The 15,164-nt window shown below is 40.1% G+C and overlaps 1 protein-coding gene across 1 annotated transcript in view; it reads right to left on the bottom strand.

The window, feature by feature from the left end:
- Positions 1-7,785: 7,785 nt before the first annotated feature.
- CLCN4 (Cl-/H+ antiporter 4) overlaps positions 7,786-15,164 on the bottom strand; it is a 41,490-nt gene continuing 34,111 nt past the window's right edge. Inside the window, exons 11-12 of the mRNA XM_014882442.2 lie at positions 13,064-13,280; positions 7,786-11,664 (exon numbers count right to left, since the gene is read on the bottom strand). Of these exons, the coding sequence (XP_014737928.1) occupies positions 11,574-11,664; positions 13,064-13,280 (308 nt within the window). The 3' untranslated portion in view covers positions 7,786-11,573. The remainder of the gene's footprint in view (positions 11,665-13,063; positions 13,281-15,164) is intronic.

Raw genomic sequence — 15,164 nt, 5'->3', positions numbered from 1 at the left:
AGACCAGGGTTATAATGGTGCCTGTTTTGTAATAAGGAGCTTTGGTCCTATGAGCTTCAAAGGATGTTTCACAAATTCTCCATCACCTCTCTCAGATCCCTCAGGGTCAGTAGGAAGCAATTTACTCATTGCCAAATACACTGGTCGGGTACAGTTTTATTTACTTACAAATAAACAAGCAGGGCAATATGTGCTATGTCAAGTCACCAACCCTGGTCCCATATGGGCACAACACATACTCTGCTAACCTTTTCCCCACATCTCCTAAGGAGGGAGGGTTGTTGCTAGCCCAAGCTGACTCCTGTTAAGGAGCCATATGTTTCAGAGCTATTGATCTCTAAAGAAGCTCACTGTGCTTTGCCATGAGTCCCTAAGCTCATGGACAGCCCCTAGCACATGGGACAACTTGATCTTAACCAAGCCATCCTTCTGTCACTCAGCATTATGCTCTGGTACTCTGGCATTGCTGAATGTTACTTTCAGGTACATGACCCAAGAAAGAAGTGATGCACTGGAAAAGCATCATACCTGGCTGTATGATCCCTCTCAGTCTGGAGCCCTGACCTTCAGGTTAGGAAAGAACAGAGAGAAAAGCAGTGTTTGCCCTTTCCTGCTGAAGCTGGGCCACAGGAATGTATGGTGCTGGCCACAGTATGCACAGGGAAAATCTCTAGCCTAACTGCTGTGGCATTTACGTCTGAGGTGGGAGACTTCCGCTTTGTCCCTGTTCCCAAGGCTGGTAATATATTGTACATTTGAGAAAAGTAAATAAAATAGATAAGCAGAGCTGGGAGAAGGCGTGGGAATGCAGAGCTTTCTTCTCCTACTAATTGCAGTAATCTCGCTCTTCTCCCTTCTGCCTTTCCATGTTAATTTTGCCAGGGTTTGCAGGATGGAGTCAGGGATTTTTCACAAGAAAAAAAGAAAGTAAGTGCTCTGAGATTACCAATATAGAGAAGAGATAAGATCTTAATGTTTTCTCTGGCATTTTTTGGTAGCTAATATCAGCTGTTGCCTGTTCTGTGTGGTGGCTACTGTGAAACCTGTTCCTCAGCACTTAATTCTCATTATTCTTTTAACAGAATATTTAAGCATGTTAACATGGGGCTGTAAATTGCACAGAAGCCTAAAGGTTGCATATGGTAATGCTACCAAGGAGCGTATGCTGTTTTCCAGATCTGACCAAATGTTTTACAGAGAAGGCATTTTAGTCAATTCTCTAATGTTGTTTCATGTAAACAACATAAACAGTAACATGTTTTAGAATTGCCTTTGCAAAATAAGACTTTTCCATGCTCAAAGGGCCTCTGTGCATTCCTTACACAGATACTGCTACTCTGAAAGACATACTTATGCAAATAGGAATGATGGTAAAGAAAGTGAAAAAGAAAAACATCAGGTCAGAAGAACAAAATTGTATTTCTTCTAGCTCCATCAGCTTGGCTATATTTTCTTCCTGACAGCGACTTTTAAATGGCAAAAGAATTCCTTCCACCAACTCTTCCTGTGACCTAAATGCATAATTGATGAAAATGTATTGTTTACATGAAAGCCTCATAGAAACCACCAGGAAAGCATTGCAGATTATTTTTTTCCTCCTTTTGCCACTATGTTTTTACAGATGTGATATGTGTTTTAAGAAGCCAAAGCAGACAGTTGTGCTTTAGCCCTGCCAAATACTCCAAACAAAGAAAAAGGTTTCTTTCTTTCCTCTCCCTTTCCCAACAGAATATATATAGCTAAAATAAATAAATACATAAATAAATACAATTTTTAAAAATAGCTTTTAATTGGCATATCTACGAAAATTCATGAGGCAAATTATACGTGTAGAGCAAACAATGATAGAGCTTTGATTCCTGCAGGAACCAGGAGTCAGCGCATAGCAATGACCCGGGTGGCCTCTGTCAGCCTGAGCAGGGCTGGTGGCACTGCCGCTGCTGCCACAGCCATGCCGAGGGCTGGATTGCCACCTAGTGGGACCCTGCTGCTCCAGCCCACTGCAGCTGTTGAATAAATCCGTGCTCATTGTCCTAACGCTGATTAATAAATACTGCAGTGAAATTTAGAGCCTGGAGCAGTAGATCACTAAACACCCTGAGCATTTGGTGCAGCACAGAATGGAATCACAGAATGGTTTGGACTGGATCCAGAAAGATCTTAGAGATCCTCTTGTTCCACCCCTCCTGGCATGGGCAGGGACACCTTCCTCTTGACCAGATTACTCCAAGTCCCGTTCAATCAGCCCTTGAACACTTCCAGTGAAGAGACATCCACACCTTTTCTGGGAAACCTGTTCCAGTGTCTCACTACCCTCACAGTAAAGAATTTCTTCCTAATATATAGTTTAAATCTGTTGTCTTTCAGACTAAAACCATTGCCCCTTGGGGAGTGTTTGCCCTAACATGTTGCAGATGTAGCCAAAATATTAGCTGCTGGTTCAGAGGCAGCACAGAGTGCCTGTGTGGCACTGCTAGCTCTCCTTATCACATGAGGATGCTGGCCTCTCTCAAGTGCCCTCTGGTACTTGAACACTGTTACAACTGATAATATCTTCTCTTTGAAGCTCATAGAAAATCTAAATGTAAGGAAAACCACGGGGCCCTCTTGTTAGTGCAGGAAAGATATGAGGCTAGACCATGGCTGTCTGCTGTGATAAACTGCCAGCCTCTTGTGCTCAGTGCACATGGAGCTGTGGAGTTTTGGAAAACCAAATCCACAGACACAGATTTGGTTTTTCATTGATCTGAGAAAGACAGATTTTGTGCAACTGCAGAAAAGCTAAACACGATTCCTGGTGTGCGTGTGTGGTGTGATGCAGTTACTCACTGGATACTCCTCCCCTAACTGTGAGCTTCACAGGATGGAGCAGTGGGAAGGAAGAGGCCAGCCAGAACTTCTGATGACCAGCTTAAATCAATCCCAACAGAGTGTATCATCAGCCAAGTATCACAGTTCTCCACCTTTTTCCTCTGTGCATTCCTGTTCCCAGAGCCTTGTAGCCAACGAAGATGGGAGGAGGCAGTGGTGGCCTCCAGCTCTGCTGGGGAGGAGGTGTCTGTGCTGCTGCTCCAGCTTCACCTGGAGTGTCCCTAGGTAGAGAGGAGCACTTGCTGTTTCTGTGTGTGAGAGCAAATGTAACCACTGCTAAGAACGCTGCTTTCAACCCTGGACTAATGTTCATGAAGAATGAAAAACCGTCCGTAAGAGAGGCAAAAAACTTCATAGTCTCATGAATGGGGCATTATTCTGAGAAGAAAAGGGATCTTGCCAAAGGGAACTCTTCCTGTCCTCTATATTGTTGAAGCCTGAACAGCACGAAGGCAGAACTCTAACATGGAGGCAGAAAAAGAGCAAATAAGACAGTATATGTTACTGTGGTCTGTGTGTACCAGGCCATCAGATGATCAACCTGGCCCCTGGTTCTAGACCTTCAATGGTTTGTCTTTTACAATTCATGAGCACTGAATATTTATTCAGTGGAAATAATGCTGGTAGCTAGATTGTAGCTTAGCTACTGACTTTGTTGCTGGCAAATTTGCATTCTGTGCAGAAGTCCCAAGTGAACAGAAAGAGCAGATGTGTTGATTTGTTTGGGTGTTCTTCGGTTATTACAGAAAAGCTTCAGCAAAGAGGCAGAATGGGTTGGGACTGGATGGTTGGGACTGAATGAGAAGAAAAATAGCAAAGTGAGAAAAGGAGGAGGGGGTGGAGGTGTTAGTTACCTCCCCTACCTGGTTATCCTTACACAGAAGGAGAACTGGTGTTCTTGGAATGGTGCCTGTTTGGAAGGAAGCAGTCTGACATGGAGAGATTTACTAACCAGGAGTTGTTGTAGACATCAAATGTGCATGGATTTCTATTTCCTAAACCTGGCCTGACAGAGAGAAAAGGAATGGTTGCATGCATGTTCCCTGGCTTGGAAAGAAGAGGTGCAGAGGAGCATATGATTTATTCCTTGTGTTCCTGTGACTTGTGCTTTGTAATAGTGTTCCTTAGAAGTTGAGACAGGGCTAAAACATAATTAATTAATTAATTAATTATCTATGATGTGGAAAATCTTATAGCAGACGATTTATACCTTTGTTGTACCTCTAATTATTGTACCATTTGAATGAATTAATTGGATAAATAAAGAAATAAATATTATTATTAATCGGGTGCTTAAATGTCAAACAGAGATTAAAAATCAAGAATTAGTACAATAATCTAAATGATAAATGATCTCAAGCAGTGACTGCATAGAAGATAGTTAAATATTTTGGTCAGTGACAAATGTTTGTTAGATTTTCACGTCAATTACATGAAGCAAAACACTGTGTTCAGGCTACAGCAAGGCCTAAAAATGTGATGAACATCCCAATATCTGAAACATGAGTATAAGCCAAAGGCTAAGTTTCCTATAACAATTTAGATACAGAATCTGCATCTCAATGTGATTCAGAATAGCTACCTGGGTTACCTTTAAGTAGAAGTCTACAAATGTCCTTTTAGGACAATGCTCCATCTGGCTTGGCAGAAAGCCCACCAGAGCAGCAGTTAGCAAAGAAGCAGCTGCACTATGGTAACTTAGTGAGCTACACTTAAATCAACACCTACAAGACCTGCATTGCATGGACTTACCTAACAAGGAGTCTGTAACCATGAGGTTACTGTGAAAAAGGGAAGGGCTGGTGATTGCACATATTGTGCTTTTTTCCTGAATGTCACTGCTGACCAGGATAATTTTGGAGCCTTGATAGAATTTGTGTCCTGTCCCTCATCCATGAGCCACAGCAGAGCTTAGGTGTCTCTCTCTCTTCCCAGGATTGGGACTTCAAGGGTCTGGTTGTCCCCTGTACGTCATTCAGAAATTTTGGATTCTAATGGTCACATAATCTGAGAGTTAGGTAAGTAAAATTTGTCTTTAGGAAAATCGTAACTTTGGAAATTATCTAAACACAAATATATTTTATAAATAATAAGCCTTCACAACCTTTCAATCTTACCTTTTGGGAATCTTTAGAAGCAGAAGACTACAGTTCATTTGAATTTTTAATTATCTGTAATGGTCCTTTTGCATGACACAATTATGGCAGCCACTCCTTTTTACTGCATTTATCAAAGGAGAAACACTCAACTAGCATTTAATGCACTAGTACTGCAGCACTACCCATCAAATTGTGCATGGCCATAGTCCATGTCTCAGTAGCAACTGTAGAAACAGTGAGCTTGCTTCAGGGAAAAAAGTTGTCTTTTAGAATACATTAGGAGAAAAAAACAATAGCATTGGTTGCAGTCAATACAAACATACTATTTTATATTTTAGGTATTACTCCTTCCTAGTAGTGAGACCAGCCAGTGAACCCCTCACAGGGTATGGTTCTCCTGAAAGTGGGATGCCACTGTAGACATAACTTTGAGACAATAAAGCAGCTCTTCCTAGCTAATACAGTTGATTGTCTAGTTTCCTAAGCAATCTGCACATTTTTTTCAGCTCCCTTGCCTGAATCTTTGTGGATTAAGAAAGAGTGAATATGAAGGGTATGTAACATCAGCTGGCCACAAACATTGCTTTAAATGCTGTTCAAGCCAGGAACAAATCATTAGGCTTTGCAAACCCCCACAGAGAGCTGCGCAGTGATTGTTCAGGCTGCACTATCATTTCTCAAATGAAACACAGCTTAAGTGCCAAATACTGACTCTCCCTAAGCTGGCTGTTACATATGGTTATGTCTTCCTAACCAGTTACCTGTTGTGACTGGGAAAAGCCAGTAGAAACACTCCAATTATTTTAATCCTCACTTACAAGATAATTCTGAAAGATAACAAGGGTTGAAATCATTAACTGTGCTAAAACAGGGTTTGTAATGTGCTCAAACCGAGAATATTAATTATGCTCATAATACAATAAGGTTAAAGGCGGGATGGAGAGTCAACCAAATGCTGCAGCTACAGGTCAGCAATTCCTGTCTCATTCTGCCTGAGCCCATAAATGCTTCAGGATACAGCTCTCACAGTCACCTCCCAGCTCCAGACTGACTTCACTGAGAAGTCACTAGTTACTAGTCAAGATGGTAAACATACTAGATTGATATGTGAAATGCAGCAGCTATTTTTCTCAGAAGTTGATCTTTTTGATATTGCTTTAATATAGTGTGAGGACTTGGAGAAGCACAATGAACAGCCTCAAACACTGTTAAACAAGAAAGTTCCCACAAGGGAAGCCACCACAACAGGACCTTAGAATAAGCACAGATGGGGAAAAGGAAGGCATTAATACCAGACCTAACCAGAGGGGAAAGTTAGGAATTAACACACTGGACAAAATTCCACTGTGCAAACTGTGGGAAAAGTGCTGACAGCAACAACAGGAAGGTGCCAGGCCTGGTGAGGCAGATCTAGGTAACTATCTGCACAAAAGCTCCCACCAAGGCAAACTGTGAGAAAGGAAGTATCTTACACACATCCCATCTCATGCTGGGTGGGAATTGCCCCCATGCCTTATGGATACCCAGGACTTGGACTGTACAAAAGGGACAAGAACAGTTACTGTTTGCACTTTAATTTGGGAAGAGAGAACTCAATAACCAGATCCTAAGAGACAGCAAGCCAAAAACTAATCAAAAAACTCTGTGCAGCATTCCAGCAACACTTGTTTGCTGTGTCCTCCAGGAAGCAGCAATGCAAAATCCTGTCTGCCACAAGCAGAGGCTCTCCACTGGAGATGCACCTTTCTTATTTCAGATATGATGTCTGTGAGACTCTGCTTAGGGAGCCACCACAGCAGTGAGGAGCAAGAAGCAAGATCACATTTGGAGCAGAGGAGCAGAACAGCACAAGGGAATAATACAGCTTGTAGGAAATGGATGTGGAGGAAGAGCCTCTCCTAAAAGAACAAGAAGATACATGGATGGTAACAGTCTGCTTGGTTTGGGTGAATATCAGCCAGGATATGTGGAGCACAGCTGCACCACAGCAGTGCTGAACGCCTCTGAACATTTTCTATTCCATTTCCCAGCTGTGCCATCAGAAGTGATGACAGGTAGGTCTAAAGTTCAGCACCCCATGACCAAATACAAACAATAGGAATTATTACTACTTATTAAAGTTGCTGCATGCTTGATGACTCCTGGGGTTTTGGTCTGTGCTTTGAGTTGTGTTAAGGGCACAGCAATCCATGGAATGAGTTGAAGGCCATGGGACTCCCAAAACCAGTTTCTGAAATGAGTAGTTTAATTGGAATAGGATATCGCTGGCATGTTCATCTTAGTTAGCATGCTGATCAGGATCAAGCCCATATTCTCTGCTACTACCCAGAATTTAGCCTCTGACAGAGGTTTAGGGTATGTTTCATCCAGTTAAATGGGGATGATTGCACCTGTCATTTTTAGTCCTTGATCTTAGCTCTGAATTAAAGTGCAACTGAAAAATATATACAAAAAATATATCATAGGGGCTTTGTAACATTTAGTTTTAAAGTTTTGTGATCATTGTAGACAGAACAACCTGGTTAGATAAATTGCTCTTCTTCTCTTTTTAGATTTCTAAGGTATTTTTGATGCTGAAGAAAAAATATTTTTGTCTGAAAATAAAATAGCCAGCTGTCAAGGTTGATTCTCTGAAGCCCACTGCATGAACTTTACTAACTCCCAACTTAATATTACCTGACCTATAATTGAACTGGATACCCTAGATCTCTAGAACTCAGGCTTGAGTTATCCCTAAAAGTGAGAAAAGGAAACATAAAAATCATAGAGACATTAAGTGAAATACTTTTCTAATTAATAAGATGTCCAAGAAATGTTTCCAGTACTGTAAGTCAGTTTTATTTAAAAAATAGAATCCAAACATTGTTTTTTATAAGGTGCAACATATACACTGTTTCCTACAATTAAAAAAACCCAAAACAACAAACAGAGCCGAAGCAAAACTATAGTCATAAATATAGTGTCATTCAAACAGGAATCAGTGAGTCTTCTGTAATCCTTAAACATTTTTTTCTGCTTCTTCAAAGCGTAAGAATTAATAATTAGTATTACTGGGACAGCCAATGGGTCTGTCTAATGTCATCCATTTCTGGTCTTTATTATTAAACTTTCCACTACAGATTGCTTCAAGTACACATCAGAAGCTGAATGTAACGTAACACAGTTCATGCAAAACAAAGGTACAGTACTGAACCTCCATCATTCAAAGATTTTTATTCCCCTGTTTAGTTTAGTTGGGCATTTTTGAAGGCCAGCTGCTGGAAGGACTGAACGGAGGTTGCATAAAGTCAGCAGTATAAACTAAAATACTCATGTAACTCAGATTGATAACACTACATTACTATCTTAAGCTCTACAAATTCAAAGAAATAGTTAGGGCTGAGATCTATGCCTCTTGGAGTCTATTCAGTACATTCTGAGACAAATTTTGGAATACAGATGGAAAACAGTGCCTGATAATGGGCTTATTGTGGGGAAATTAATCAAATCATTACATCATAAGTGCATTTTTTGAGATAAGCATGTTATTAATTTATATTAAGGGTGTTCCCTTTCAGACACCAGTGTGAAGAGCAATAAAGGCTGCAGCATGGAGGAAGTTTTCTAATTAGCAAAGTCTGTCCTCTTTCAAAGCCCTACATGTCATTCTAGCATCAGCCTCAGCCTGGATGATAACACCAAGCAGCTGAAGTTAGCCATGAGTGTGCCACTCCTGCACAGCCAGAGAGCAGCCCCTGCTCTGGTTTAACATCTTTTGAACAGACACTGGAACAAGGAGCAGCACTACATGGCTGTGTGTCCAAAGGTTTTTCCCTTGAGCCCTTAGATATTTAAAGCTTTCCATCTAGAAAGGAATGTGTTTGACAGAAGAGAGCTGTGCACCCATTTACCTGCCTTTTACTTGGGTGATAGCCCAGGGTCAGACTGCATTCACAATAACTACATAAATCTCAATTCCTTCTGCTGGTGCTTGCTACAAACCACCATGTTGTTTTTTTGGATCTTGTTTTTAAGCCCTGAGGGCTTCTCCTAAGTCATCTAATAAGGCAAAGCAACAAGCTCTCACAGGGATGATTTGGTTTCAGTAAATCAGGCCTCTGGGTATTAATGGGAATTAACCACACAAGTCCATGTCCATGCATAATCACAGACTGAGTTTAACCTGATAAGCCAAGTCAATCCATATGTGAATTTGTATTTGTATTGTAGCCAGATTAACCTCAGTCAGGCAAGTCCATGTCTTTTTCTCAGAAATGATAATGTTTTTCAGTGTTGATACACTATACTGGTTCCTGTTAGCAAACATGGAAAATAGAACATGGTCATACAGTTTTAATCCAAGAATGAGATTGCTCTCAAAAGTCAGCCTTTTTAGCCTAGTCTACATCCCTTAGATTCTAGAAGTTATGAGTAGAAACTGAAATTGTACTACTTTCATTTAGTAGTGGGAATGAACTGATTTTATGATGGCATCTCTGTTCAAATGAGGGAATCTAGTGTTTATGAGCACTGTTGTTGACTTGGTTTGTTTGTCATGAGTTTGGTTGCTGACAGCTTCACAGAAAAATGTAATAAATAACCACATTATGTTGTATTTCCTATTTTCAGAAGAAAGGGGTTGCTCAGTCCTATAGTTTACATAGTTTTGACAATATCCCTTTAATAATACATTGTACTGCAGCTGTTCAGTTAACAAAAAGTATACACTGAAATATTTATGGGCTTTGGCCAGAGCTACATATATTTTTGTCAATCTGTTGCAAACATCATTGTTAAGTGGAGTACTTAACAGATTAAAATTATCCCTTTACTTCCGTTTCTTTTACTTCAGCAATTTGGGCCATACTCAGTGTGAATGCAGTGGGACTCATGCCAGAAGGAAGCAGGGTCACTGGAGATAAGAGGAGGAATTTGTGACACAGAACTTTGGCATCTAGCTCAGGGTGCACCTGAGCAGTTGTCTCAGTTCAGGGACACAATAATCATGCATGTTAGATCAACAGCCTGGGTTTGGCTTGGGGTAAGCAACAGGCTGTTCTGGTGTGAAAGGTCATCTCCATCCATGAGGACCATTCAAACAGCACCTGTTATCTGGGAGAATCTGAACAAAAATACCAGAGGTCTCAGATGCCTAAAGGAAGGGAACCAGGAGGTCTGAAGGCGATTCAGGGCACAACCTTTCTCCCATCTTTATGTTTACACCTATAAAGCAAACACTGGGCAGTGTGAATTACACGTTACAGAGAGTAAAATTTGGTATTCTGTTACTGATAGAAGTATTAACTAAAGGGTTGACCCTCTTTATCTCATGTAGGGACAGAACAAGGGTTTAGGAAAATTAAACATTTTTTTTCCTGAGTAACTTAGAGATCTCTACCAGGATCTGTTAAATCTTGTGTTCTTGGTGCAAACAGATAAATATTTAAAGCTTTTCTATGATCATTTGCATTCTCAGTCCCTCTGATCTTATCCAGCCACAGTGCTGTGGAGAGGAATTCCACAGTCCCATGACTGATGAGTGCATAAAAGGTAGATCTTTTACAGAATAAGTGTCTATGACTGTTAAATTAATTTTAGCAATCTCTTGGCAAGTGCAGACAAATCCAAGAAAGAGCAGTGACAAAAAGGACTTAAATGGGGAACCAAGAATCAATGCAGAACATCATTCATTTGTGAAAAATTGTGATGTACACAAGGGAAGACAGGTGAGGGATTCAATCTCTCGTCACTGATACTGATGAGAGACAGATACTGTCCTTTTAGTGCTTTTGAAAACTATTTAATGGGAGTCTATGTTTTTTCCAGTTACCACAGCAAACCACAAAATACTAAGTATTACAGTACTTGTATGCAAAATTGCATAGAGAGATAATAAATTCTTACAAATAAATCCCATTTCAACATTAATAAGGGGAAGCTGGTTGGCAGAAATGCTAAGCAGTATAAAATTCAAAGACTAAAGCAGGGAGCAAGGGACACGACATTTTAAAGTGATTTGAGGCATAATCTTACTCTTTTCTTAAGACTTAACTCCAGTCTTGATTCATTAAACATTTACAAAATAAATGAAGATGGCAAAATCTTTCATTTAAAAATATGCTCGTTTTTGTCCGTCCTGAAAACGGTATAACTCAGTAGCAAACAAATAGCCATGATTCCAGTAACAAAAGCAACTGACATTACTCATCTACACTCTCTGGCGTGGAACACAAACCTTTTATATCTCTTAGCAGCTTGTACATAAACAGTGTCAGCTACTCTTCACACCTGCCTCGTGAGTTCTGTGACCTTGATGCCTCCCACTGGTGCTCGTGGCTCTTTGTCTCTAAGCACTGCATCTCCTACACCCACCAGCACTGCAATTGAGCTGTTGGGAATCTCATTAAGGAAACACAGCTTGATGTCTGCAGCTGCTCAGAGCTTCTAAACTGCCTTCCTCATTAAATAAGTGCTGTCCTGCACCCACTCCCTCCTCAGAGGCATATCAGGCCATTCTTCATATACATCACCTTTTTCTCTTTAAGCAAGATGAAACACCAAACACAGCCTTCGTGTTAATCTAGGAGGGATTCCTTTGGGGTTACTTCCTTCTTCTTTACCAGTCTAGTTAAACATGATAGATTCAGGGTCCTGGTTTGCCATTTGAGCCATATGTCTTAATACATCCTTTTTAGTTATGATACCCAGCAGCCTCCTATAGGAGAAAAGGAAGTGAAAAGTCAACAGTCATCTCATATATCATCCAGGTTTTTCCCTGTTCAGCTGCAGGGACATTTTGTGAGTGCTTCTATGCAGTACTGTCCAGTTCATCTATTCCCCAATTATTATCTTTTTATAAAAGTATTCTCACCTCATGTATTTCTACAACCCCAGCCACGATAATTAAGTGAAATACTTTGGCTTGTTACCTCTTTTTGTTGGGAACATGACTGAGTGAGAAACTATAACAACTAATACTTCATAAAATAAAATAATAAGTTTCCTTAAGCTCAGGCTGCAGAGGACCAGCAGTCAAACCCAAGGTATCATCGCTTGGTAATACATAAGGTAAGCTAAAGCACAGGGTTTCGAAACTCTCACTCCCTGACAGCATAATTCCTTCAAATTTGAATGATAATTTCTCATTTATGTGAACCTAAATGAATTATATCTGTCAGGAAAAATGAGGTCTATAGGATGTCTGGCCCCAAGAGTCAAAAATTTCATAACCCTCAGTATTCAAGGGCTTTTACTTCCAGTCCTTGAAGACCATTAGGCACTGAATATTGAAACTATGTCATTGTTAATAGTTTTTCCACCTTTCATTTCATGTAAGTTCTAAAACTGTTCTAAAACTCCAGATCTAAATTTCTGATTCCAGGCACCTAAAATCAGAACCTTTATCTGTGTCCCAAAAATTATTCTTATTTTCTTAATGCTGAGGATACTGCATTGAAAGTAACAACTGATATGCAATATTTTTGAATAACAAAACGACTTTTTAACAGAAGAATAAATTTTACTCTTCCACATTTCGGTGTGATGGCTGCGGTTTGGCTATCCTGCTATCACTAGATCCTGGGATGAGCCATGATGCCCAAATATCTCAAATTCCATTGGAACTATGGGATGTTATGTCTAGGCTACATGGTGTAGCTTTTTATTCCCCTGATTTCATGTTTGCCCACCTCTTTCAGCTGTTATTTGAGGGCCTTTGGTTTATACACCTTTCCGTTATTCAATAAAGAAAGTTGAGCAGATTAATTTTCCTCCAGTGACACCTTTATCACAATTTTCACAAACACTTAATCTGGCTGGAAAAAAACAGGCATATACTTTGCAAACAATTACTGCTTCCCAGATCTGCCTCTGCTGAAAACTGAATGATAGTGGAAGTTAGAACAGTTTATTTTGTACTTATTTTTACCTTATCTAAATGAGAGTACACTTAGGATTTGGGAGAACAGAATCAAATATAACACCCTGCAAGCACCATTTTGGTTCCAAGTCTGACTTCTTTTGCTGCCCTGGAGAAACATGGGTGAGGTTCTCTTATTCATCCATTCCCAAAGTAAGACAAAATGAAAATATTCACTTGACTGTCAACTACTCACCCACTGCGAGTCACCAGACACTGCCGGAGTCCAAGTTTTCGGAAAATGTCTACCACAGTTTCCATGGGTGTGTGGTCAGTGACAGTGAAAGGGCTCAGGTTGAGAATACGCCGCAGTTTCAGTGGGTGGGGACTGTTGGGTGGCAGCTCCGGGGGGTCTTCAGTGAAGTACACGATGGAGTTGCTCACCACCCCATCCTGACGCTGCCTTGCATTCTCTGTACAACACAAAAATTGGTGTAGACAGTGAATCAAGCTTGATAATAAAAAATAACTCCTCTTTTGAAAAGCAAGGTTTGATTTTGTCTTTAATGTACTGAAGTCCCAGAAATTTGAGTTACTTAGTAACCTTGAATTTCCTTGAGATGTTGCTCCCTCAAAGCAAATGTGATATTTTTATAGGCACATACTTTTCTTTGGTTGGGATAATGCTTTTCTGAATAAATGTGCAGCTCATTGCATTCACAAACTTCACTAATCCAATTTCTGTCAAATTCAAATCACTGTATGTAATTTCCTCCATTATGAGAATCACAACAGAAACTTTATTACATGCCTGAAGGAGTGGAGTCAACAGCTGTGTAAGATCCCAGCTGGCTTGGAGCAAAACTTTTCGGTGGGGTTGGGAAAATGTGGACATGGTGTATGGATTTATGAACACAAAGCTGGGGAAAGACAGATTCACATTCCAGTGATCCAGGGGCAGTGTGAGTGTTGTTCTAGATCAGCACACCTCGCTGGCATGCAGGGTAAATTTTGTGGGTTTACACTTAATGCCTTAAATAGTTTGCATATCTAGATTTTAAAAATGAAAAAGAAATTAGCTTCCTACTTAAAGGAAAATAGTAAAGAGAGGAAAAATATAGGGGTAAACAGCACATATGTGACCACTTTCAGAAGTTCAAAAGCTATCATTAATACTTTGATCAAACTACAAAGTGAACATCACACTACATCTGGGGTTTGCATGATCAGTATAAACCTTTTACTTAAAGCATGCCCCAAGACTTACCATTGGAGTCTTTTCTTTTCTTTGTAGTGTTTACCTCATCTCTACTCAACACTACAGGGTATAAATATTATATGAGACAGATTACCAAATGACAGACAACTTTTCTCTCCCCAGAATAGCATATCATGTGTTTGGCTCTGAGGGTTTAAATTTTTTTTGGTAATAAATTCTTGGAAATAGTTAAATTATTACTTTCAATTAACATAGGTTGCTTCTGCTCCTGAGAGGTACAGCAACTCATACTCCAGGCACTTGTAAATATTCTTGGAACTCTCTACCATCAATCAGCGTGAGAAACCTACTCCTGTGACTTGTAATGTGTAGACAGTGATGGTTTCCAACATGTTTCAGCTGCAATTTTTTTTTACATTTACTGATCATTGTCCTGTAATATTTCTGGAACTGGAGCAGTGCTGGCTCAAACCTGATATCAGTACAGTATATGATTCTCAACCTTCTCACCCCACATATTACAAGTCCTATTGCAATTTACAGGAATGATGTTAGTTTTGTCTCAGCTTGTTTCAATTCATACATCCAATTTCGAGTGTGAATATGCCTGCATAGTTCTTTGATATACGATCTGTGCTAAGAGGTAACATTAATCAAACTGAAGGTAACTCCCACCCTTTGATAAAAACCTGTGACAGCTAGGTATTTCCTTCCCAAAGCTGCACCCTAAGAAATAGGGCCAAGCGTTTTGGTTACCACATTGCTGTTCCCAAGGCAGCACTGACCCTGAACAACAATGATTAGCCAAAGCCATGATTTCACTCTTCCATGTCAAACACCTCTCTGGAGAAATTTGAATGATGTAGTACTTTGGAGTAAATTCAGTGGCATCAGAAAAATGGTGGATTTTGTATGCAGTCTCACTGGATGGGGGAGTGAGAGTAAAGGTAAAACAGAAGAGCAGATCATTTTTGCAGTCAGTGGGTAAGAAAAACAGAAACAGATTAACAGAAAGAGCAAAGCAAATGGATGACATTGTCTGGTTTTACAGAGCAATCTATGCACAAGGCTCTTGTCATAGCTAGAGAGTGAATTAATTCTCCCAAATGTGAAACAGCCTCTCATATTCAGGGGTTCA

The sequence above is a fragment of the Sturnus vulgaris genome, chromosome 2 (genome assembly GCF_052056855.1).
Source record: "Sturnus vulgaris isolate bStuVul1 chromosome 2, bStuVul1.hap1, whole genome shotgun sequence".
Taxonomy (NCBI): Eukaryota; Metazoa; Chordata; class Aves; order Passeriformes; family Sturnidae; genus Sturnus; species Sturnus vulgaris.
The sequence above is the reverse complement of the archived record's forward strand: the minus strand, read 5'-3'. Positions and strand labels throughout refer to the sequence as shown.